General features: G+C 47.2%; 1 protein-coding gene across 1 annotated transcript in view; it reads right to left on the bottom strand.

The window, feature by feature from the left end:
- MGAT4B (alpha-1,3-mannosyl-glycoprotein 4-beta-N-acetylglucosaminyltransferase B) overlaps nucleotides 1–26,655 on the bottom strand; it is a 52,949-nt gene that overhangs the window by 14,675 nt on the left and 11,619 nt on the right. Inside the window, exons 2-4 of the mRNA XM_074155361.1 lie at nucleotides 2,128–2,307; nucleotides 1,290–1,430; nucleotides 319–452 (exon numbers count right to left, since the gene is read on the bottom strand). Coding sequence (XP_074011462.1) covers nucleotides 319–452; nucleotides 1,290–1,430; nucleotides 2,128–2,307 — 455 coding nt within the window. The remainder of the gene's footprint in view (nucleotides 1–318; nucleotides 453–1,289; nucleotides 1,431–2,127; nucleotides 2,308–26,655) is intronic.

The following is a 26,655-nucleotide window of genomic DNA, read 5'->3' as shown; positions in this document are numbered from 1 at the left end:
GGGACTGCTCCAGCACATTTTGGGACCAACCACTCAAGCACCCTGCAAGAGCCATCACAATTTAGACCAGAAAGACTATCACATGTGCTGCACTGGCAAGTACTAATGTTTGCCTGCTCACATCCTGACCCTCTCTGGCCCCATCGGTCTTTCATTTTGGGCAGGATGCACCTAATGATCCTGGTCGGATGGCAGCCCAAGGCTGGGCTTATCTGCCCTGGCAAGCGGCAGAGCTGGCCTCCAGCTGTCCTGTTTGGCACCGTTTGGCAGATAGCGGGGGCCATGGAAATGGCATAAACAGGCAAAAATCTGTCTTACCTCGGCAATGAGGACGACGATGACGGAGTCCTCCTTCTCCTGCTGAGTGAGCTCTGAGATGAGGGAGTTGAGGGTGTCGGTGAGGTAAGAATGCACCTCCCGCTTCACGCTGGGGATTCCCATCACAACAGACACTGCCCGAGGCCAAGGAGAGATTTTAGAGAGGGGGGGTGTCCTGGGACAAGACACTTTGCTCTGCTCCTATGATCACCTCATGGTTCACCTGCTCGGTGCCACGCTCCATCATTAACAACCAGCAGTGATCAGCAGGTTGGTGGGTTCCTGGGCTACGTAGGGCTCCATACTCCTGTCCCCCAGCCCAGTACCGACCAGCGGCACCCCAGTGTGCCAGACTGGCAGGGCACCCATGGCAGTCAGATAGACTCTCTCCTTTCTCCCCAAAAGACTGACGCCTAAGGAAACACCCAAACCCCCTCTCCCTCCTAGGGGCCTTTTCAGCCTGTGAAGGTCAACTTCAAGACCCGCCTTGTTCTCCAAACCCCTCCCATGGGCATCTCAGTTTTGGAGGGATAAGTCAGGTCTTGGTTTTCAGTTGGGATTTGGGAGAAGAGGGGAATCAACTACTACCCAAAGTCCTACTCCAGATGGGATTTGTCTCCTAAGACTGGTTCAAGCTTCCATGAAGCACCCTGCAAACTGTGCTTTCACCTGACCACCTTCCAGGCAATGTCTAGAGCACTCTGGAGATGGAAAGCAGCAAAAAACATCTGGCAGAAGCATCGAGAACATTTTAGTGCCAGTGAAGAGCACAGACAGCACTCCCCCATAGACTCGCAGACATGACATGGCTTACCCACCCCGTGTGCCACGATACCAAGAAGCTTGCATGATGCATGCAGCCGTTCCTCCAGTCCTGCTCATCTCCGTACCACAGTCAGGCCCGGAGGAAAGGGGAGGGACAGGCACCAAGGTGAGGAAGAGCACCAGAAGCAGCACTAATTCCCATTTACCTCCAGTGCGCCCCTGTCCCACATGCACGGCTGGCTGCAGACTGTTCTCCTTTGACAGCAAATGTGGCAAATGATGGAAGATGGTGGGAAGGTGCAGCACATTCTTGTTGGTGATATTCCACAGTTTTAACTTGGTTTCGTCTTAAAAAGGAAAAGGGAATCAATTGCAAGGCACGGAAGGTAGGAAGAGACTGCAAGGCAAAAAGCCTTTCTAGAGCAGTCTGGCCACCCGAGACTACTGCTGGGTTATAAAAAATCAGGCCAACCTTTAACATGCTACCACAAACCCAATTGAAGTTCAGCAGAAGCCATGAGGGCCTTAAAGAAGTCCCAAAATATTTGGGAAGGAGCGGGGAGAATGAAGATCAAATGAAGGTCAAATCAGATCTCTCTGTAGAGATCCAATTTTCTTCAACTGAGCAACTTAAAAAAAAAAACACCACACAAATAAATTGGCAAGGGGTGCTCAGCCAACCTAACTCCTTCCTCCCCCCTCTCTTTGGCTACCCGTTTCCATATGGATTCAATGCAGCCATAGGAAACGGCGTGTATGACTTGCAAGAAAAAAACAACCCAACAACTTGTAAGCAAGCAAATTGGCAAATATCCTCGTCAGAGGCAAATCTCAATGTTTAATGATGCATATGCACCTGTAATTAAACAGGAGTTTAAGAGTTCCCAAGTTCCTCTGAACTCCACACTTTGCTCGCGCCGGGGGAGAGAAGAGCACGTCCTGTCCGCAGCCCTGCACACACGCACACACACGCACACCTCTCTACCTCCTCATTAGCAACAGCTTCAAAACAGCCCGAGATCCTCAACTTCTCTGTTTATTCACCAGATAAGCTGCTCCAGGTCCGGTTTATATCCCGCAGGGCCTGCTTCTCCGAGATCGCTCTCTTGATCTCCTCCAGGACCAGGTTGAGCTCCTTCGAGCGCTTCAGGCTCTCCTGCTCGGCTGCGTGCAGTCGGTCCCGGAGGGCGAGAAACTCCCGCTGGTAGATGTCCACAACGTCACCTGCGGATGGAAAAGAAAGAGAAGCTTTCTCCTCTGTGCTCTGAAGGGTTTCAAGTCGCAAAAGCAATGCCCATCACCCCTATCTCCCCTACTCTACAATCCTTAAAACATGGATCTAGGGAGCTGTGGTCCAGCACGCACCCATCGGTGAGAGGGCTGGAGTGAGGGCAGATTAAGTTGCAGAACTACAATTAAAAAGCTGCTCCCGTTCTTCTCTTTAGCTTGGGTTTCGGGGTCACATAGAAATACAACCTGGTTCTCTGTGACCAAAGCACGTAGAAGATACGTTGCATGGTAATTCTTCTTCACTATATACTCGGAAAAGGAGAGTTAGGTGCTGGCATTAATTTTACGAGCAATATTCTGTATCTCCCTGTAGATCCAGAAGTTTGGGTGTGTGAGACGGCCACCGCTGGAGCGAGCAGTAGGGAACCGAAGCCAAGTGAAAAAGAACTGAAAGCACTGGTGGCGATGGCCTGTTAAAGCCATGAAAAACTCAAGGAATATCACTATTTTCAATCGCCTTGCTCCTTGCCTTGGTTTCCTTATGGCATACAAAGGAAAGAGTTTTAAGAGTACGCATCAAAGGGCGTTCAGATGGGTAATTTGGGAGAATCCCTGAACAGCATCTCGAAGGCCTTCTCCAGATGGCACAGGGCATCTCCTGGATGACCCTGGTGATGGAAATGAGATGCTGGCAAAGGGGGATACTGCTCTGCTGTCAGACAAGGGCAGGCACAGGCAGCTTCGGAAAAGAGCCCCAAATGCTAACAGCCAAAGGGATTTTGGGAATCTAGCCTCTCTGAAACACAGCAGGGTAAAGAATATCACATGGCAATCGCTGCCTGGGTGCTTATATATATCCAAGTGTTTGGATATGGACCTTAAGGATGCACTAAAGAAACTTTTGATAGGAAAATAAAGCTTTTTACTTTGAAACAACATCTTATCCCCATGCCCTTTTTAAGCAATAAAACTATCGAGAGCCTTCAGCCAGAACTAACTATACAGTAGCTGGGAGTTAGCCATTAATGAACTTTCCCAGGCCGTTTTTTTCCCCCATTATTTTATAACCACTTTTATCTGTGGTCACTCATGTGTTTTCAGTGAGGCTGTAACTGACAGGACTAGACCCTAAACAGATTTATCCACCGAATGGCTGACCCCTAGCCCAAACACAACCAGGAGAGCTAATGACCAAAAATACTGCACTGGAACTTCCCAACACAGGGCTAAATATAAATCAGAGTCATTGAAAAAAGATACACTGACTGCATCGACAACTTCTATTTTGGGGTCCATAAAGAAAAAGGAATTTTGAAGATCAGACATACCCAGCTCCAAAGCACAGAGTTTCCAAGACAACAGTGCTTCCCAATCCAGCTCCCAGTAATGCTTTTTCCTAGGAAAAGTTTTCCCCATTGGGTCTCTTTCCCCCCAGAAAAAAACTTCTTAAAATTCTCACTGCTTCAACACAAGGGACCCCCCTCAAGGCAGCCTGGCTCCTATTAACCTTTCAGCGTTATTTTCAAAGCCAGCGGCACATGGGGAGGGAGCAGAGGAAGTTACACCCATTTGATTGCTCCATCCATCTGACAACACGTTATTCAGAGAAAGTCGAGGGACAGACACAAACAAGACCAGTCCTTCCTTTTTCCTGTGCGGTGCCACTCGCTTTCCACTCCCATCAAGAAAACATTTAAAAATTTGCAGAAAAACAGGTTAACACCCAGCTTTGGGAGCTGCCACGGGAATTCACAGGAGGATGTCAGGCTTTAAACTGACTCCACGATGAGCTGGACCTTTACCTCCTGCTACCTCTCAGACGTAAGAATATACCTTTCAGCTTCCCAGCACTCTAGATTATAGGTTTCCCTACTTGTATCTTTTACTGGCTGCATCGGTGAACACCGGCAAGGAACAAGTCTCTGTTTTTGCACGACATGATGGCAGGAACCGTGCTCGTGCAAGGCTGGAAGCATTTGGCTGTCGGCATACCGGGGGGTTACTATCCCACGGATGCTATCAAAGCCAAATCACAGCTAAAGGCTGCCATTAGTTCTTGTTCTGCAATACCTGGAGCAGAGTAAAGGGAAGGCTTTGCACTTAATGGCTTTTTCCAGAGCACTGCACTTCGTTTGTGTCAGATTTAGAAGGGAAATGTCACTGATTATTTAGTCACTAATGACCTGCCCGCCGAAGCCAAGAGCTGTACTTTTCATTAGACTGCAATGGTGATGTGCAGTCAACCATTTGCTGCTTTTCTGGCTAATGGTTGGAAGTGAAATTGTATTTGTTTCCAGTGCTCTTGTCCTATGATGTCTTCGTAGGCTTTCCATTCTTTAATTAAAATTTCATGAAATTTAAAAGCTGATCGATCGTGACCGGTTCCGGTGACAGCTTGAACAGTCCGAGACAAAGCCCAAGATGGGTGTGCAGTTTCCCATGAATTTCCAGTAATGCCATTGTGCACTCGCTGGTCTGCAACGACACGTGGATGCAGATCTGCCGTCCTCGCAGAAACCCTCAGCTGCTCAGCCAGGGAGGGCACTGAAAAGCCACGAAGGGCAGCAGGGGATAAAGTCGGGGGGGGGAGGGAATTGGCTCCCATTTCTACAAGCAGGCTTGGACACAGAAGTGATTTGCTGCTAATTAGGCTGAACAAATTTTTCAGCTAGTGTCAGTTCAGCACAGACCCTTTACTTACCTTTCAAAGCAGCAGCACTCCCTATCTACATATTTATTGTACTCCCTCCCAGCACAAGATGGCAAAGCTCTTAAAATATCCCCAGACTTGAGCATTGCAGGACAAAAACTCCTAGCTATATTAAAACAACAACAAAAAAAGAATCAGCTTACTTTTTCTTGAGAGATAACGCGCTGCTTCAGGCTTAAAATATGCTGGTTTAATAAAGAAATAAAGTCGGTGTTAGGGGACGGTCTGCAGGACAGACCTGGCAGAATAAAAACCCTCTCGAACGGGGGACCTGCAGCGTCTGCAGCACACGTGCACACCCGGTGCCCTGCAAATCGCACGTTTCACACCTCGCCGTGCCTAATATCTGCACTCAACGGTCTTTTCCCAAGCCGCCTTTAGGAACAGGCTGGCTGTACGGCTCCCGGCGTGCACCGAGCGGCTCCGTACAAGCCAGCTCTCTGCAGGCCAGAGAAGGCAGCGCCGGGCACAGCTGAGCGCCGGCCGCCATCTGTCCATCCATCCCGGAGCAGGGGTGTATCCCTGCAGGGGCAGCGGCCATAGGAAGCATCCAGCTGAGTATCGCTGGCTTCCCCCTTCTTGCCCCGGCTGTGCTCAGCCGCAGCTGCCAGGCTTCAGGTTTTGGTGTTTTTTTTTTTTTTTTTTTTTTTTTTAGCTGGGGGCCTCCAGCTGAGATCCCTGTGCTGGGCTTGCTGGGCAGCAACGCCAAGGACTGGTGAAGCTGCAGGCAGGGATGGCTGGAATGCAGTGGTCCGGGATGCAGTGGTCCACAGCACACGGGCACACGCTGGTGGGGCTCAGGGGATGCTCCCCAGGAGCCTTACGGGGGCTCTGCAGAGCCTTCCCAAAGGTTTCCATCCATCTGAGACAGCATCCATTTAATAAAAAGTACTTCTCCGTGATGGAGAATTCTGTGGCTTTGTTATTATTTCAGTGACTATTAAGTGCAAACCATGTTTGCCAGCAGAGGTGAGGGCAGGGACATCTGCATCCAGTCTGCTCATCCATCTTCTGTTTATGAGTGAAATCAAAATACCTAATCTGATTCTAAAACAGCAAACAGGCACAAAATCAGACCCCCACCTTGAAATCTCACATAGTCATCCCTATATATATCTACACATATACATCTATATATATAGACACGTACGCAGATGTATATATGTGCGTGTATATATGTATATGTGTGTATATCTATATATACAGTCAGGAATGTTATAATTCTGTATTCTGCCTTGGTCTTTCGAATCTCACTCCAACTGCCCAGCGAGCCCACCGTGCATTTTAAACATGTCCGTATTTCAGGACCAATTACTTTTGGTTTTGTTCTCCGCAGATAACCTCTCCCAGCAGAGCGGACCCATGGCCAAAGCCAAAGACTTCCCTCCAATTCAATCTTTTCAAAAAGCAAATGCAAAGTCTTTGCTAGCTGGATTTGCCTCTCATTAGGAAGTCTTTCAAGAGATTTGTTTAAAAACTAGAAACAACCCCCAAACCTCTAGACCGTTTATCTTTATAAAATCTTGGCTTCAAGAGCACAACTGCACCTTTTTTTGCTGCAAGAGTTCCTGGGGCCAAAACAGCTGAAATAAAAGTGTAGTCAGTCCCCAGTTCACAACGCAAATGGAGTTGAAGACTAAACCGCATGCAGAAAACTTATCTGCAGTGACTATACTCCTTCATTTTATTTAAAGCACCCCTTTATTTAATAACTGTTCCCTTCCTAGGACTTGCAAGGGCCTGGGGGGACTCCGGAACACACAAAAAACCCTCTCTCCGTGCTACAGCATCTACGTTATATCCAAAAAAACACCTGGAGAAGCACAGGGAGCCATCCCCCCCCCCCCGCCTCCAACTCACCCCTGTCCCCGTCCCAGCCAGGCCCCCGCGCTGCCCACCCCTGGCCTCGTCCCCTGCCATTTACAGGAGCTCTCGGAGTTAGATGATGATTAGGGATTTTTTTTTTTTTTTTTTTTTTTTTACGTTTTGATGTTTAATGATTTATATAATGCTGGCACCGCTCCACACATTACACTCTAGACTTCCCTGATTGAATCGCAACATTCATTAGGTATTTTGCTAACAGAATTTCACCAGACCATTAAAATGGATATAAGGAGTTACCGCGCCGTATCGGTGAATTAAATTCGGCTCCTGAGATGGGAAAAAGGATAGTCCTGCTTTACGTGGAGATCTGATGGCTAGCTGAGCACACAGATGTCAGCCACTTTGCACACAGGTGCACAGGGATTGGCAGTAACTCCACAATAAACATACCATTAAAAGCAAAATATTGCCCTTTGCTTATTTGGCTGTAGAAAGAAGAAACCAGAGTCACCATGATCACAAAGTCATAGGACAGTTTGTTTTGGAAGAGACCTTAAAGATCATCGAGTTCCAACCCCCTGCCCTGGGCAGGGACACCTCCCACCAGACCAGGTTGCTCAAAGTCCCCTCCAGCCTTGGCCTTGAACCCCTCCAGGGATGGGGCATGGGCGGTCAAATCAGCCATCAAAAATAGCAGCTATGGTTTTGTTCCTTACGTTCATCCTCTGCTCTTTAGTTACACTTTGTTTCAGTTCAGCCACTACGTACGGTGTGTGCTATCTTGAATTGGGGCCAAATAATGTATTTCAATGCAACCATCATCCCAACACACATAGAATCACAGAATCGTCTAGGTTGGAAAGGACCTTTAAGATCACCAAGTCCAACCATCAACCTAACGTTGCCAAGACCCATGTCCCTCAGCACCACATCTACCTGTCTTTTAAATTCCTCCAGGGATGGTGATTCCACCCCTTCCCTGGGCAACCCATTCCAATGTTTGACAACCCTTTCGGTGAAGAAATTTTTCCTAATATCCATCCTAAACCTCTTGGTGCCATCACTATGCCCCAACTTAGAGCCCTGTACTCCAGCACCATCCCGAGCGCCGTTCTGCAGCATCAGGCCCTGTGGCATGTTACAAAAACTGGTCCCCAACCTCCACACCCAGGAAAAGGCACTGGCTGCCAGGGTGGACGATGGCAGCAGGAGCGATCCCTCGCAGCCAGCGGAGCCAGGAGGCTCCTTCGCCGGCCCCAGGTCGGCTGCTGGGTTTGAGCATCCCACTGCACCACCCTCACGCTGAGCCAACACATCAGCCGGCGCAAGAGGCTTATTAAAAGTCAGCCTGTCTGAAAAAATGATCCTCAAATAAAGAATGTTCTTCCACCGGCTGCAATCTGGTGTGTGTGCGCGTGTGTTGTTTTTTTGTTTGGTTTTTTTTTTTGTTTTTTTTTTTAATATAGCCACTTAATAAGAGCCTGTGGTATATTTAACAGCATTTCAACCTTCAACAGCTTCGCGTAATGAGATAGAAATGCAATGCATCTCTTCACTGTCGGGCTCTACCCAGGAAATGCAGGCACCCTTAAGTCACTATTTCTTCTTTTTGCAACAGCAGGGTTTGATCATGTTCCTGTTGCACATCTCCTCGCTGGAGTTTAATGTTGTCTCAGCACATACATCCTCAGAAGCAGAGAGGAAAATACATATATTATTATTCCAAAGCAGGAGCAACTGTTTGCATTTGAGATCCAGTTCAGACAAGATTCACACAGATCCTTCCAAAAATAAGACTTTTTTTTTTTTTTTTTTTTTTGCTTTCAAAGTCCTAAGTAGTAAGTTTTCAGGAGTGGAGCTGGGTAGTTTTCCTATTACCAGGATGGTGAACCATAACATGGATGGTGATCATTATAATTCCCCTTCCAAGGAAGAGAGCAAGTCTGCGCCCAGACCCAAAAAGCTCCCCAGGGAGCTGCAGGAGGGATGCAGGCTCCAAAGTGAGGATGCAGAAACTCAGAAATTAGGAAAGCAAACCGTGAAGCCCATCACCTCTGCCTAAAACATCTCAGATCAGGGCAGAGGGTGCAGCAGAAGGTGTCGGACCGCTCTCGGGTACCTGCAGAGCAGGTTTGGGATCTGTTTCTTCAACCCAGCTCCATGGGTGAATCACACGGAACCACACAAAGAGCTCCCAGATCACTGCAAATCCCCTGGGTTTTACCCTGCCACAAACAAAAGCGCTGGCGGGCGAGGAAATCCCCGAGGTATAAACCACCATCAGCTTCTGCAGAAGGAACTAGTCCTCCCGATTTTTCCTGGGTTTTCATCAACCCGTTCAGGAGATTTAAGAAAACGGACAAATCGGATGGCAATTTCTTTTGCTGCAAAACAGCTAAGGAAGAGAAAGGAAGAGGGCAAATACTGCCATTGATCTAAAGAGAAAGACGACAAAATTAAATAGTGAATTTTCATCATAGCAAAAGGTTAACTATCAAGAGGAAGCCATGCGGATTGGTACTAAACCCGCTGTCTAATAGATTTAGCGAGGATCTGGAGAAGGAGATGAATTTGTGGAGTAGCCAAATACAGAGATGACACAGAGATAAGTTCGCCAAAGCCAGCAAAGAAGCAAATGACCAGGAGAAAAGGCAGCAGAATGGTAAATTAACATCCAAATTGGCAGATACAAATTAATCGGGGGGGAAATCAAGGTATTTTTCACATGGTTCCTCATGAACAATATTAACTAGGAAGGAGACCAGAGCATCTGAGTGTCTTGATGCTGCTGTGCAGGCAGCAGCAATCCAGGGGGAAAAAAAAAAAAAGGGGGATGGAGAGGGAGGCAAACAAGACGTTAGTCTGCTTAGTGAACGGGATAGGGAATAATAGTATGAAGATTATAACATTATTAAAATGATGCTGCCTAATCCCAGAATAGTTTTCACCTCATCTGAAAAAGAGTATTACTACAGACTTAAAAGGGGCTTTAGAAGAGGGTGATGAAAATGATCAAAGGATTGAAAAAAAAAAAAAAACCTGCTCTGTGAGGAAAGAAAAAAATATATGAGATTATTCATTTTAGGATGGTCATAATAATAGGGCTCATGATGAAAAGCATATAAAATAGAGTGATATAATGAAAATATATCGCAGACTTTCATTCTCCTTGTCTCAAAATATAGCAGTAAGTAACCATTCAATTCAAATACTAATTTGAAACTGATAAAAAGGAAATGTGTTGCAGAGAAAGAGTATATTATTTCTCTGAATTCACTGCCATGGAAAAACACTGAAATGATGAATTTGAACAATGCAAAAGAGCTGGAAGGTGCTGCAAGCACAGAGGCACCATGAGATGATGGGACAAATCACCACCCCGCCAGTGGTCCCTGGCCTCCTGCGGGTTGGCAGTCCCTTTCCCTCCATTGTTTGGGAGAAAGACCCCAAATTTCTGTGTCTCTCCTCACAACTTAATTAGGAACACTGCAGCTTTCTTCTTCAAAGCGAAGCTAATTCATTAGCAATCTAATTATTTACCTGCATAGCAGAAATACAGCTTTCGAAGCATTTTTCCTCTCATAATGGAAAGCAAAGGCTTTGTTCTTGGTGGGCTTTTTAATACCCTTTATTTGATTGGGGAATAAAAACATGCTGAAAGTGAACAAAATAAAGCATTACAGAAATCATGGGTCATTAAACCTCAAAATAATTGCAGCTCTACAGGATTTTTAAGGGAGGGCATCACACAGGCAAACCTGGGTGAGGGTTAGAAAGAAAGGCAGGAAAAGGGGAATGGAAAAGGCTGGGAATTTAAAGAGGTGGTCAGTCCTGACCGAGCAAACCTGTGTGTGGTTTAAAAGGAGATGCATTTGCCTAAAGCACTGTCCTTCCATGGCATGGAAGGGAAAATGCTCTTGGATGCACTGAAGGGCAGCAGGAACAGACCTACAGGGGAAAGTGTGTTGTTCTCCTGTATTGAAAATGCACTTGCAGGAACCCATGGAAGCCTCGTCCATGATTGTCAAGGTCCTGGCACACGGGTCTCGGTGCTGGCCACGCCACGGGTTGTTTCATTTGCCACTTGTGGCCATCAGCTTCACGCTGGATTGCAAACCATCACACACAATAAAATCCCAAATTGGATTTGCTTGGCTCTCACCACTTGCAAACCTCCGGACTGGATTTCTCTCCCTTTTGCCTTGTTCTCACAACGAGTACCAAAGCCCAAAGCTAGTCAGTAAATCTGATGAACCGAAACAGCCCTGAAGAAAGTGCTGATGCCTGGAGGGTGCAGGACCACGTTCCTGTGGGTGCTGGTAAAGCCCAACTCTGGAGCTTGAAAGAAGCAGAAAATCCTGAAGCAGAGCTAACGCCTCGCAGTCTAACAGGAAACCCCTTTTTATTACATCCTAATTATGTTAATAATGAAACAGAGACCTTGTTCCATCAAACCCCAGAGCACCCACGCATCCCGCTCTGTGCCGTAGCGCTAATGGCTCGCAAGTCCAGCCGAAAGGAAGCCCTCCAAGAAGGGAAGCCGATCTTTGCAAAGGTCACTGTGTTAATCATCACGCCCTTTCTCTAGCAGCAGCTGTCGCTAATTGCCTGTGAAGGAGTCGAAATGAAATTCCTGTTAATCCTCCTCCTGACATTACTAAAACCCAACATCATCATCATCCCCTCCCCCCCCCCCCCAAATGACCACGAACCACCGGTGCTTTGCAGCTGATGGACAGGCTCAGCCCATCTCGGGAGAGATGTGACAGTGGTGGGTGGAAAAAGCAGCTCCACTTTGGAAATGGAAGGATAGCTTATTGATTAGCAGCAATAAGGGCCAGGACAGTATTTCCCCATCTCCTTGTACTATTGACCACCGCACTTGTCATTCCACTGAAGTTACCACCAGACTCCGAACAGCCAGAATCCTGGAACAGGGGGAATTTGTTTAATCAATAACATATGAAGCTTTTGGCACAGCTGAGCGTATGAAATGATTTTACAACAGCAAAATAAAGAAGTGCTGTGTTATAAATCAGAGAGCACATATGGAAAAGTTAAAGCGATGTACTAAGTCACAGGGATATCAAGGAAATCACAGAAGTTCTGGCTGGAGTCCCTGGCTCCGCTGATGTTAATAGCTCAGAACTTCAATGCAAGTCAAGTTTGACTTCTTTTTCCAAAAGAGTAACTCATTTGCAATGCATGCGACTGTAATATTAGAGTGAAAGGATATTTAGAGCGGTCCCTTCGCTCCACTGTCTATGTAAATTGTACATCTTGTCTACCTACAGACCCGCAGCAGCAAACAGATGACAATTTCCCTATTGTACCCGCGCCCGACCGCACGGGTGGGCAACAGCAGATTTTTAAATCGCCACATGCTGATCACGGGATGAGCTGATATCAATTGCATTTTGGTTTAGTAGTCTTAAATAATTTGCAGAATGCTTAAAATAAAACGCATACAGAACCTTTTAAAAATTACTTGGCATTAGTATTTGAAATATTTACCCCCCAGGGTGCAGGCTTGTAACGTGAGCACTTAATGGGGTACATTTTCTTCTCTCCAGAGAAAAAACAAGACATTGCCATTAAATAGCACACTTAGACCAACTATAAGTGTCGATGCTATCTGAGGGCTCCTGTTTCATTTTATATGCTAGGATAATTCCCGGGAAGAAAAACGTACCGCTAAAGGAGTAGGAAGACCCACTTCTCCCTTTTCTCATTCAGCAGCCAAGAAAACATGAGAAAAGGTTATCAAATAACGCCGACACCCCCTCCCACAGAACCACACCAGCCACCTTTAGAGTGAAAAAAACCTCCCGTATTTCTTCCCCTTACAGAAAATGCATCACTGAAGTATAAAAAGATGGAGTTCCCAGCTTGCTAGCAACAGCAACCTGTGGTGATTTATTTTTTCCCTATCTGAAAAGGCAGGGACTAGCGCAGAGGTAGGTGGCCCTGGCTCCACATCCAACACCGTGCCCGGAGCAGGGTTATTCCAGCAGATGGGCTCCGCTGCGAGGCCGCACAGATGCTGTCGATGGCACAGCACAAGCTGGGGGCTGCAGGACATTTCAAGGGTAGAAAATCAACAGCTGGGGGGGGAGGAGGATGATGCTGACTACGCGGGTGTCCTACTGCTAAGACCTTTGGTTGATGATGCCTGAAAGCTTCTCCACAAGCTGCTGCTCTGAAATGTTACTGGCATCTCCCGCTCTCCCGTGCTGAGCCCCGGGCAGGGTGTCACGAGTGGCTTTTGGCGATCTAAAGCCAGGGTGCTCCCCATGCTGTGCCTCTTCTGACGGCACCAACACCCACGCAGCCCTGGGGTCCACTGCATCCATGAGCTGGTCCGGCTGGAAAATTAAGCATCCTTCATCACGGGATTAATTTTCAACCAGACCATCCTGCTGACCGAGCCGGTGCTGCAAAGGAAGCACAGGGGAACGAGGATGCCGTTCTGGACAACAGCCCAAAGGGAGAGCAGTTCCAACCACTTGTGAAACCACATCCCCAGAGGTTTTTCTTTCTTGCAACGTCAGGTTTACCTAATGGCTTAAAGACAATGCACCGAGCCTTACAGTATGCTGCTTACCACCTCCAAAAATAGGTCTGCTTCCTGCAGCCCGGGACCGCAAGACAATGGTATTTATGCTTAATTTCATGACTATTCCTAAAGTGCTGTTCAGCCCTGGCAGAGGACGCCGCACGCTCCCCGCGAGCGGACGCGCAGTTCACGCCTCTCATTTCCTTCAAACATGTCTATTTAAATGCATTTGGGTTTTCAGCATTTCACACACCGTTACCTTTACTGGTGGCATATATAAGGTAATGCTAATTGCTACGTGGGCTGCTGTGGCTCAGTTTTCCAGACTTCCCACCCAGAGGGAAGCTATGTTACAGAAAGATTCAGTTTGACATGTTCAGGAGCTGCAAGGAGAATGGAAGATGGATGGGCTGCCTGCTGCAAGGAGAGGAGCCCCCATCTCCCCGCAGGAGCCCACAGGGAGAGTTTTCCACAACAAACCCATTATATCTCGGGGCAGCCCAGAAAGCACCAGTGCAGCCGTATGTCCTCACAGGAGCATGGGCGGGATGAGGTTGGATTGGGCTGTCCAGAGAGCAAAGTTGCTCCTTGGGATGAAATCGATGGACCAACCGGTTTTATACCAGAAGAGGAGGATTTGCTGAGATGCTGAAATAGCCCAGACACTGTTAAGCTCAGGGAGGTGTGAGGGGAAGACAAGAGAGAACACGGAGCTTAGCTAAGCTGGAAGAAGGAGGGGGGCTTTGCACAAGATGAACCCCCAGCAGGACCGAGCAGAGCCACAGCTCACACTGAAGGAGTTAAACTGCAAGAAATCACAGCAAACTGCACCAGTGGGAGCGACGGAGCATGGGGCCTGACCCCCCTCGCTGCAGTCTGGCTGGCCCTGGGGTGCCAGGAGGTCAAAACCCAGGGAAAATCCCACCGCAGGGGAGCGAGGTCTGGCACAGCACAGGGAAAACATCCCTTTGTGAGACATCCGTAAAGCAAATCACGCTGGGTTAGTCCCCTGCAAATAACTTACCCCTGCACCCAGCTTCCCAGAGCTTCCCGCGCACAGATCAGCTTCGTTACCCAGGATCACCGCTGTGCCTTGCTGTGAAAAATCTAATCCAATTTTCCTCTTCTTTAAGGATAAAACATCAAGAGAGGGCAGCCAGTCTGTCAGATGCAGCAGCAATGTGAAAGAAGTGGATGCAGAGCTGTGTCACAGTCTCCAGCAAACCCATGTCTGAAGAGGAGCAGTGCAGATGGGTAACCTCCAACACTGGCATGGACTGGAAAGAGTAGTTCAAGATACACAGCCTCTTTTGGGGAACTCACTGTTTAGTTTTATGACCATGGAAAAACCCAAAATGCATAAACTGTGAGATCATGACTTTGTACATAGGTATTTATGACAATGAAGATACTCCTAGAAGGCTCCCATGGCCATGTCCAAAGCCTGGTGGGAACAGGGACATTCTGACAGCCTTAGAAATCATACACTGGAAAAAATATCTTGAGTTGTCCATAACAAACCAGAGTAAGCCCTGCTAGTGCAAAGATACTGAAGGGATCTGGGTGCTGTCAGTGGGGTTGAGTGTTTATTAGCCCAACGTTGGTGTGGACCAGCGCAGCTCCAAGCAGGGTTCCACACCACCTCCTGGGTGCCTATCCTTGGGCACTGCCCAGAGGTGACCAAACCCCTTCAAAAGCCAAACTGGAGTCAGGATGCCACAGAGCCCTGCTTTGGCATCTCTGCGCCCCAGCCACCACATCCCCTCTTGGGACCGAAACGCACCCTCTGCCAAACCACCTCCCTGCAGCGCTGGCACCGCTCGTTTGCAGCCTGGCCAGCACACGTTGGCTGTAGCTAATTCCCTGAATGTTTTTTTCCCCGAGGACGAGCCCAGCAGCTCTGTGTGTGTGTGTGTGTGGTATATCACATTTCGGGGGGTGGCATTTCTACACCCCTTCCCCAGCACAGATTTGGCAGCCGGCCACGGAAGCAGCCAGGAACGGGGCAGGATGCTAAACCAGCCCTGCTACACCTGCAAAGACAAATACATTCTTCACTTTAACATCAGACAGTAGACTATAAAAATGAAGCTACAAGAGCATATCGCTGCACACGAAGGGAAATTCATTCTGCTGCTAATGCCCATAACTTCCCTACTGAGAGTAATGGGTATCAACAGGAGAACAGACATCTGAGAGTGCTAAAACGTGCACTTTGTTTTTCCTGGGATTATGTTGGGTCTGCTTGAAATACAGAATCGCTGAGTTCTTCTTTCTCCCCAATCCTCAAGCTGACGTAAAGTGCCCACGTTTTAATAGTAAGTGTGATTAACCATTAGCATAAATTACCAGGGTTATAATGAAGTCTCAGAGAAAAACAAACTTGATTGTTTCTTTGGAGCCGTGTTCCAGTTATACAGCAAGTTACATTTCAGTTTAAATGAAAAGCAACTCCTGTGCCGGGTATCAGATAAGAACTCAAGTCTAAATGAAGCTGGAAGTCCTTCCCACCTTTGAAATACATAAACATACGTGTTATTTATGATCAGCATACTACGGGGACTGGCTGATCCCCCCGGAGCTGAAGAAGAAGAGCCAGATGATCTCCCAAAGAAGAAGGGAAAGGAGAAAAGCCAGTTCAGTTCCCCAGCCAGAGCAAGGATTTACGGATAGGAGCGTTTTCTAACTTTGACTTCTTCAGCAAGGAGACCGTTCGCACACGCCTTGCTGTTCAAAGGACATCTTGTGCGTATGAGCAAATTTGTCCAAATCGTTTTGGCTCCGGCCGCGGTAGTATGTTTAGTACACGATTTCCAGATGTGTTTTGTATCCCCGTCAGTCCGGCTGCTGCCTCAAGCCAAGAGAGTTATATAAGCTGCAAAGCTTAATTGAATTACTTAGCCCAAATCGTCGGCCAAGAGGCAGCGGGGACGGGGAACCGGCCGGGCAGCCTGGAGAGGACCTGCACCACCACCGGCTTGTGGGGGGCACATGGGACGGGACGGGACGGGAGGGAGCACGAGGCAGCAAATAAATTACGGAATTCATAAAGCAAGACTGGCCTCCCCACCTCCCTCGAATGTTTTCTTACGCCTCCCGTCCCTTTTGCAGAGGGTCTGTTAGCTGGCATTTTATTAGAGGTATGTTTTCCTATTTTAACAACAATTAAAACCAGAATGCAACAAGCACTTAGAAGACACGAGCGTTTCCTCTCCGCACTAACAAGCATTTCCTGACTGTGCAGCTCCACAACATGGAATAATACGTCCAGCAACTTAGTTTTTCCCACAATAATATTTTTTTCCCAAACTTTGGCTGTTGCAGTGGCTTATTTTCCATTTAAGGGCATAATCCTGCTTGTGGGATAACCCATCCCAGCGGATCTTCACAGATGTAATTATTAGGGCAAAGTCCTAAAAAAGAAAAGTGTTGCAACTATCCTTGGGAAGAAATCAAGAAAGAGAAGAGAGAGAAACTGAAGAGTTTCCAAAACGGCTGTAGCTATCACAGTGTGCCAGAATGTTTTTGTTCCTTTTATTTTTAATAAAGCTGGATAGTTAAGTCAGAAGTCAACACAAGTATATAAACTCACACTAAACTTTGAGCAGGTCGCCTAATCCGTTGGTTAAACAAAGGGCATGTGCATGCTTGAGTTACTTAAACCCTTGCCACGAGGCCCTGGATGGACTTTGTATGGCTTCACTACAAATAATAATAATAATAAAAAAAAAAAGCAGTCTGGCATCCTTCTCTGCCACTGCTGACAACATTCCCACCGCTCTCCACCAGGCAAAGTGCCACGGATAAATTCAACAGATTAAAACAACCAGAACAGCACAACAGGCAGGGATGGGCTCGGTTCTGCTGGAAACAGCTACACAAACGCTGCGGATCTCACGCTCCGAGGGAGAACGTGCCTCTTGGCTCCCCAGCTCTGCTCCCCAAAGCATCCCGCACACAACAAACCCCCGAAATCCGGGGCTGCGAAGCTCCGCCGCCTGCATCCCTGCTGCAATTCATTACGAATATTCCCCTGAATGAGGAGCTTCGCTTGCCGTGCAGGGCAGAGTAATAGTAAACAGCAGCGGTGACCAAAAAGCTATTTACAGAAGGGCTCTCTGCTACGATCCCATGATTACTAGTTATGGAAATTTTTCAAAAAAAAAAAAAAAAAAAATATATATAAAAGGAAGACAAAGAGAGATTTCCACAGGGTACAGCAAGCCATACAATTTGTGCTGTGCTTGGACTTGGTAAATCAAAATCCAAGCGATGTTTACAGCACTCTAGTTGTCCCTTAAACTTTATTTTTCTTTACTGCGTGCATTTTATGCCCTCAGCGAGCTGCAGCGTACAGCTCTCCCTGTGACTGATGGAAAGCAGAACGTCGGCACAGCCTGGTTGGGCAAACCAGCCCCCCCAAGCCCTGTTATCTGCAGTAAGAGCTTCCACAAATTTGTGTAATACCCAGCATTATGGAAATGGATTTCCAACCAGAAGAGCAGTTGGCAGGATTAAACAAGTAGAAAAGCACATGCACATAAAAAAAAATAAAAATAAAAATAAATCAGGAGGTCTGCACACGAGCTAATGGAGCAAGCAGAAAATAACCGGGCATGCTCCCTGGGCTGAGGGACCGCTTCCTTTACGACAGACAGTAATGTCTCATTACGGGAGAAACAAATACAATAAAGATGAATATTCCATCTTCCCCCGGCTACATTTTAAGCGTTGAGCCAATATAAATTCTCAAGTTATATTTCACAAAAAAAGAAGCTAATAAAAACCAAACCAAAACAAAACCACAACCTGCTGGCAGTGCAGCCAAGCAAATTTCATTTGAAAGATAAATCCTATATTCTTCATAGGCAGGTGTGAAAAATCTATCAGACTTTATCATAACAGCCCCTTCCAGGACCGAAAGAAGCCACAGAGTAAATTTACAACAACAACAACAACAAAGTTGTTTCTTCTGCCCTTCTTCCCCTGTATTGCTTAACCCAACACAGACAAAATTACTAGCAAACCAGCAGTGACTGCATCTTATAAATAGATGCTACACACCTTCCCAGCGCCGCCGGGTTCTGCAAAGTCAATATGGAATCAGCCCAGCACTTGGGATCATCAGCAAAACACTCGGACGGTGAAGCTACACGGATGCTGCAATTACTGTCATCACAAAACGACCATTCAGTGCCACTTCTCCAGCGAGGCAAGACCGTACCAGCCCTCCGCTAACAAACACAGCCTTGTCGGGGCGTCTGGGCACGGAGGCGCCCGACACCAGCCCGCGGCTGCCAGGAGAAGATTGCTGGCAATTTAAGGACATGCTTAACCCTGAGCTGGACCAGGCCACCGCCGCATCGCCCTTTCTAGCTGGTAAAAGGGCAAGCTCAATTTACCGCCACGGTTTCGTGAAAACCAGTACACGTGAAATGATCTCCAAGCTGCTCTTGGGTGCAGGATTATAAATCTGGATCCCCACCATATTCCCTCCCACAGTAAGAACATGGCACTGAGGGGCACATCTTACCAGGATGGGGCAGGGAGCAAAGGAGGAAGCATCTTTACTCAATTAGACCCCAGCTTGGTCTGAGCTGGCCGATCCTTGCAAAGAACATCCCTCGGCTGCTCCCCCAAACGAAAGGAAACCTCCTCCACGTGCAGGTGTTGGAAATGGGAGTGTGGAGACATGCACCGTGCCCAGGAGTCTGCTGGATGCTAAAACATTAAAACCTGTGGCTCTACTCAGTTCTGCACCTGCAGTTCCCACCTGCGCCCACAGCTGGGAAGGGGATGGATTCTGGGAAGAGACCCCGGTGACAGGAGCTGGAATTGTCCCAGGCAGTGGCAGTACCACTGAGGGTGGCTGCCAGTCTTGTGCCTCTTGCAATCTCAAGGAGACCTTTCTGGATTAAAAATATTTTTAATTAGGAAATAAATTATCAATGATGAATAGTAATTTTAGCTTTAAGAAGAAGTATGAAGCAGCAAATCACTTTTACCCCACTATAACTAGAATAAAAATTAAATTTTAAAATAAACCTTTGTTTGGCAAAGTTTTCCTGCTGCCTAAACCAAGGCAGGAACAAGGTCAGTGATGACTTGAGGTGCAACAGAGCTCTGCAAAGGTGAGATATGGAGCTTTGGCCAAACCCCAGCGGCAAACTCCAGAAATCCTGCTGCCCCAAAGTCCCCTGGATTCAAGCACTGGAGACAAACCTGCACCAAGAAGCAGCTGTTTCTATAGAACATAACTTAGGCTTTTGAGTTCGTTTATTTTTTTTTAAAGTTGGTTTACTGTATATTTATTCCATCTATAATGTCCCCTTGCCTTGCATCTCCATTTTGAATTATTTATCATCAGGTATCACATTCATTTGCATACTTTATGAGGTGCAAAAGAAATGATTAGTCATTACATATTAGATTTTCCCAAACCATCTGTGCAGGGCTCTGCAGCAGTTTTGTTTTAGTTTTTTTTTCTCTAATACTTGGGGGAAAAAAAAATCCAAGGGGAGAATGGGATTTGCTGGAAACTCAGAGTAAAATAGTCCGCATGCTTGCTGATAGCAAAGGCTTATTACTCCGTTATAGCTGTGCTCCACAAGGAGCATGCAGACTATCATCTTCGGTGTAATTTAACCGGTGATACAAATTGCAAGCAGTATTATTTCAAAGACCTTTATTTATTGATTAGAAACAAAGTCCTTATCCTCTTCCTGCTCCCTCCTTGAGTCGTGCTGATTGCACACAATAGAGAGCTATCACTCAAAGAGCCAATTAAGTCAACTTCTGAAAGGTAATTGAATAGCTGAAATTCTTAGTGCAATATTGTACCGCGTTATCTTGATTGCAGCAAAGAAAAACAAAGCAGCTGGAGCAATAAAAATTAGAGGATGAGGCATTCGCCATAGGTAGGAATAACGAAATGGACGGTCCCATTACAAAAAAAAACCCCACCCTAAACCAGATTATTTTCCTTCTGTGGTTACTTCTAACCCTTGCTAGAGGTGTGATAAGGGAAAAAACAGCCTTGGTCTTGTTTATTTTCTGCACTTGGCAGGACTTCATGAGGGATGGGCTGAGCTGTTGACTGGGCACAGAGAACAGTGGTGGCCACGGTCACCCCACCACATCCCTTCCCGGGGAAGAACACATCATCTGAGCGTCCCACACTCAACTGAAACCTTTGATAAAAGCATTTCTTGTGGCTGGGGCTTTATGAAGATAACGTCTTCTGTATGGATCACCCACGCCTGATAGAGGGGTTCACAGTATTCTCTAGCAGAGCCATCTACAGACCTTCTCCCTTCTGGCCTCCTGGCTACCTTCAAAAGTACCTGGAGGATTTTAGATCACCTCTGGGACATCCATACTGTGGCCCAATTGGGCTAAAGCGAGAACAGGAGTTTGAAACCTGTTGGGAAGAAGGGCATAGCTTCAGTCCCTTAGAAAAAACAGGCTTGAACAGAAAAGGAAAAAAAAAAAGGGGGAAAAATTGATGGTAAGCCTGCCAATACTCAGAAGTTATATAAATTCACTCATTTAAATGCAGTAAAAAAAACCACATCACAAACTGAGCGCAGAATCCTCAGGAACTTGCAGACACCGGCTGTACGTGGTCAAAATTCACCATCAATTTCCGAGGAGCTACTCAAAAGTCACAGCACTCAGGCTATAAAGCATTTACACAGGCACATAAAAAGGAAGCTTTTTCCAAAATAGGAGAAGAGGCCCCACAAAACATTAAAATCTCCCTCTTCTGTGCTGACAGCAGACTCTGGTATGACCCACCACCCCTGTCCTCCTGCCCCTTCATCCATTTGGGTTTCCACAGCAGCACAATCAATCCACCCATCCTTAGGAGCAAATTAATAGCCAACTGCTGCTTTGGCATCGTCTGCCTCCCCACACATGTATTTAGTCTAGCACCAGGAGCTTTGCTGAAGAACATACAGCTGAGTAGGGTGAGATGCTGCAGCATCTCAGCTCTGGGTACGTGGATGCTTTCTCCATCCATCCTCCTGGTGGCTACCACAGCGTTCGAGGTCCCTGCTCCAACTCTGCAGACCTTCCATCCTAGTATAAGCGCAGACCTTCCACAACAGCCCAACAAACGTCATTGCTCTGCCAGCAGAGAGGTGCAAACCCACCCTTCTATAGATGTGGCTTCTGTGTTTGAGGGGCTGCCAGAGGGACGGTCAGAGGGAGGTTCCAAAGGGATTTATGCACCTTGCAGGTTGGGAACATCTCCTCTGCCTTGATTTCCCACTGTGAAACAGCCTGAACGACACCCAGACAACTTCACAGAGGGCTTTGCTTTTAGTCAACCCACCTCCACCTCTAGGCACCTCTGGAGCCACCACCCTCACCGTGCTGCCCTGGGGCCACGGGAGCTGTCAGACTGAACCAAAACATCCATTAATCCATCGGGAATTTGGCAGTATCATGGAACTAAGCCCTGAAATACAAGTGGTACCAAGATTTCCCACCGTGCACCAGAAATACGGCATCAGCACACACCACCGAGTCCTGCCCAAACCTCTGCCTTAGCCATTTTTGTCATTTGCTCCTCGGTTTATTTTGCAATTATCTCTGCAATTCCCACTGCAAGACGGGACACAATTTAAAGAACTTGAATAATTTTTTCAAACTTGAACGGTCTTTACCCAAAAGAAGCCAGAAGGAAGCCTACGCACTCAAATGCACCCCAAGAGACCCAGTCCTTAGACAATACTCCATAAAACGGGAGCTTTAGTTTTTCTTAATCAGACTGAAAGCTCATCAAGTACAGCAAAGCACCAGCCTCTCCCTGGCCGGTCTATACGTGAGACTTGTTCTATCTTTTCAAAAGCTCTTTTCAGTTACACAATCAAAAAAAAAAAAATTAAAAAAAAATCTGTAAGGACTATATCTAGAACGGCTCTAAAAATTGTTCGTACTTTTTCCCTGAGAGCTTACGTCAACTCATGGGACAGAAGAGCCAAGAGAACAAATATTTCACGGAGCAGTCACTGCACATAAATATTGCCCCCGACACAGATGCACCCGGAATACAATTACATCCTCACAGCAATTACGAGGACACTCCAGAAACACTGTTCGTAGAAAACAAATAAACAAACAAACGTAAGCTTGAAGTAAGGAACTATTTGACATTCTAGCGAGCCGCTTCACCTTATAATCAGTATTTCCTGAGACACGTTGTGCTGGTGCGTGTTCCAATAACGCGTCCGTGTAACCGCACCGGTACAAGGGGAGCGTACAAATCATGTCTCGCAAAACAACGGCTGGCAAAGAACAGGATTTGCGTATTCATTGCTCACCGCTGAACAGTTACATACATTTTAATTCCGACCTCAAACACAATTTGGACCACAGCAGATGCTTCCTATAGCGCAGGCTCCCTTCGGATGGGAGTTAATTCAGTTTGAACACGGCAGCAATGAAGAAAGGGATTTAAACAAGTATTTTCTGCTTCCTCTCTTAAGCTTGATGCTGCAGAGGTAAAAAAAAATGAGGCAGTACCGAACGGAACAGCTAAACCTGCCTCTCCCAGCCTCCGCTCTGCATTCAGACAAGCCTGCGCTTCCCTGCCACCAAAGATTCCCCTCTCCGTGACACCAGCCTGCGTCAAAAAGAAATTAAATTATTTTAACGAGGTTCTCCCGGATGCACGCTGATGTAACCAAGAGGAGAATATGCCTCTTGTTTCAGGCTGCTTAAATTTCACCAAAAAAAGGGGGCATGCTCCTCTGCAAAACTCTTTCTCCTCTCCCCTCGTTATCCTCGGCAGCTTCCTCCTGTTACATTAACGAGTAGATCGTTATTTCACCAGCCGCAATCAAAACCTTCCATAAGATAAGATCCAACTGCAATTTCACATCCACATAGCTGCCCATCCTGAAGAGCCCTGAAACGCTCTTAACGAGTTGTATGCACAGGCATCGTCTCTTCGCCGATCAGCGGAACGGGCTCGGGAAGCGACAGCCGCTTCAACAGCGCGCACGCGGCGGAGTAGTTTAAGGGGAAAAAGAAATACTATAAATAATTGAAATCACAGCAAGAAACGTAGGCAGAGCAGAGGGAAAGAGGGCAACTCCGAGGAAGCTGGCAGCAGGAGAAGAGATAAGGACTTCTCCTGGAAGCCAAACTAAACAAGAGCGCACATACAAATAAATCCACACCTTTCCACCGGTGCGCCGCGCCACGCACCAGCAGACAGAAGTTGTTCTTGGCCTTTTCTGCACTGTTTGGCAATCCAAATTTTAAGCACCTACGAGCCCTCTCTTGCCAACATCTTCCCCTTTCCTCCCCTCTGCCGAATCCATAGGCCTGATGCAAACGACCCTCATGCTCATCCCTGGCCCTGCAGCGATCTTGGCCACCAAACGATGCTGATGAGTAGATATGGATTTTAAATGGCCAATTCTGCCATTGATGACCGCCCCACCTACACAGACCCACTTCTCCTAGCCCAGTGGAAGGCGTCCCCGTGCACCCGGCATGTTCCAGGCACAGCAGAGAGGATCCTGCTCTTGGCTGGGGCTTCTGAGCACCACAGGGTCACCATCAGGGTGAAACGACCACTTTTGGTTTGAAGGCTTTAAAAATAATTAACCAGCGCTCTGGAACAACAGATGAGTGCTTGAAGTTTCAATCCCAGCGGTAAAACACCTCCTGCTACGAAGGGCTAAAGGTTGTCATTTTGCCTAACCTTTAGCTATTACAGCAATACTTCTTGACCTGCATTTTAGAAGCTATGAACCACAGCCCAGACAACAGCACTCAGGCTAAGCGATCTGCCACTGTCTTGACAGATTTCCAAAGAGACATGAAATATCTGCCTTTCTCAAGTGACTAGTAGGATGCACAGACAGAGAGCCCTGCGGATACCAAGAAAAACACACCGTTTCCCTCTGGGTACAGCTCACCCAAGCAGGAGATGGCAGGAGATAGTTTATTATGCTCTATGGAGGTGACACTTGGCACAGCAGCTCCAGGTACCACTTCATCACAGCGCAGTGCTGAGGAAAGGAGACTTCAACCAGCAACTCAGCTAACCAGACACCTTTAACGAGGAGCAAGTAATGAGACTTCTTAGCAAGCAGTTCATTCAAAGGGCATGCGGTGATATCAAAAACCAGGTAAAAATCCCCATTAAGATCTCCGTGGAAGTCAGGAGCATGTGGGAGGGCTGGTGTTCTCAGAGATAAGATGGGCATCTTGCCCTACACAGCAATCCATCAATTTTTAGGGGTCAACTGCTAGACCTCACCAGACTCCTCCTGCAGAATGCCAGTGGTTTTAGGCCAAAAGCCTGTGTCAGGCACCGCTGTTAAATTCTGCCCTGCTCCTGCAGCTGCAGGGCTAGTAACTGTGACCAGGAGGTGAAGAAACCTTGATACTGACTCTTCTGTGTGAGCAATTCAGTTTAAGAGCTGCTGTTCAAGAAGCACGTCACCAAGATGAAAGGTGACCACGTTTCTTAAATGTATTTAGTTTCTTAAAGAGTCTTCTAGAGGCACCAAGGATCCCGCGTATTCTTTTCTCTACATGCAGCCCTCCTAGGTATGTGCCTTATTGAGGTGTGCCTAATTGGATATCAGACCCTCTTGCAGCCTACCTGTCCCAAATCCATGCCTGGTATGGCAGCGCTGAGCTTCGTCTGATTCGAAGGACATCCTCCAGTTGGTTGTGTAAATGGCAAATCTGGTGTCAAGAGCAATCCCCAGCCCACAGGAAAAACAGACATACCAACTCCTCGGATTTCAACACAAGATTGGCCCTCGTAACCTCTCTGTGCCACATGAAAGAGTTTGGAAACCCAAGTCCACCTTGGACAGGACAGCATTTCTTGTTTGACTTCTCACCAAAAGCAAGGAAGCCCTTCTGTACTTCCAAAAGACACCTGAGCCTTAACTGTACTGCCATGCCAGCAAGAAAAGACAGGGAACCTTGTGATTTGAGAGGGTCTGCTGCTGAGAAACTACATTTGGGCACTCTCCATGTGGTGAATGATGGAGCCCTTCCCTGACAAGACAGCCATGCACAGCATCTGTCCTCCAGTGTGCAAAGGGATGATGCCGGCTGCCCATCCTCCTCTTCCAGCTGGAGGATGGCTCATGGGCAGCCGTCTCAGCTGAAGTCCCTGGACCTGGCTCCCGCTGTGGGATGCCCAGCCCAGCTCACCGAAGGATGCTGCAGCTGGTTCAGCCGTGCCGCAGTTCGCTTGGTGCGAGGCTGGAGAGAAGCAGCTCTCTGACAGCTGGCAAATGCAGCTGCCTGAAGCTGATGAGGGATAACGAAGAACCAGCCACTTCTACGAAGTGCATTTCTGTCACCCGTACCTCCCAACAGCAGATTTTTTCCGACCACACGGTCATAAAGAGCAGAGATCCCGTAAAATGGATCTTTCAGCGCTGTCAACTGATCCGACCTCATCCAAATGTCACGGTTGCTGTCAATACGAAACTGTTCCTTTCCACTTCATCCATGGGGCACCCATTAGGTTCAAACACAAAGGCAGCAAAGAGCCTACAACAAGAGCCTCATTAACAGACTGTAACTGGATTTGTTTTGGAGCACAGTGCCGTCCCCCGCGCTGCAAGGCAGAGCTCTTGCTGGGGGAAAAAAAATGGATCAAATTAAAAAATATCTCACATACCTTAATATTGCAAGCAGCTCTTCCATCAGACTTAAAACAACAGCATTACCAGATGTAAAAGGGAAAAAAAAAAAGCCCAGGAAGTCTCCCAAAACAGCAGACCAAATGAAAAAAAAAAAGGATGAAGGAGGTTTCAAATCCACCCTGGAGAGAATGTGTGTCGCAGCTTTAACCTGCTGTAGGGAGTGGGGAAAAAGGAAACAGGATAGCAGAGACCAGAAATCGGATTCATTAGGACCAACCAGGTAGATAAAAGATAGATGATTGCCAAGCGACGATGGCTATTTTGGAAGCAGCTAACTTCTGAAAATGTCTAGTCAGCTTTAGCATTTCATACACAGAAATTAGTGTCCACATAAGAGTACTCTCCTGAAAGGACAGGATTTAATGCAGCCGAGATAATTATCTAGATCCTTCTTTATCCCATTAGTGGTTTTCATTCGCATCCTGGAACACCATAAGCGGATTGTTCAAGAATTATTTGCCATCCGCTGTCTCAATCCCGATTGGAATTATCTTTATACCTCCGTACGAAGAAAAGAGATTACATCCCAGCCAGGGCTTGCTGCAATGCCCTCT

Source organism: Numenius arquata, chromosome 11, assembly GCF_964106895.1.
Source record: "Numenius arquata chromosome 11, bNumArq3.hap1.1, whole genome shotgun sequence".
NCBI lineage: Eukaryota > Metazoa > Chordata > Aves > Charadriiformes > Scolopacidae > Numenius > Numenius arquata.
This window is presented reverse-complemented; position numbering and strand designations above follow the sequence as displayed.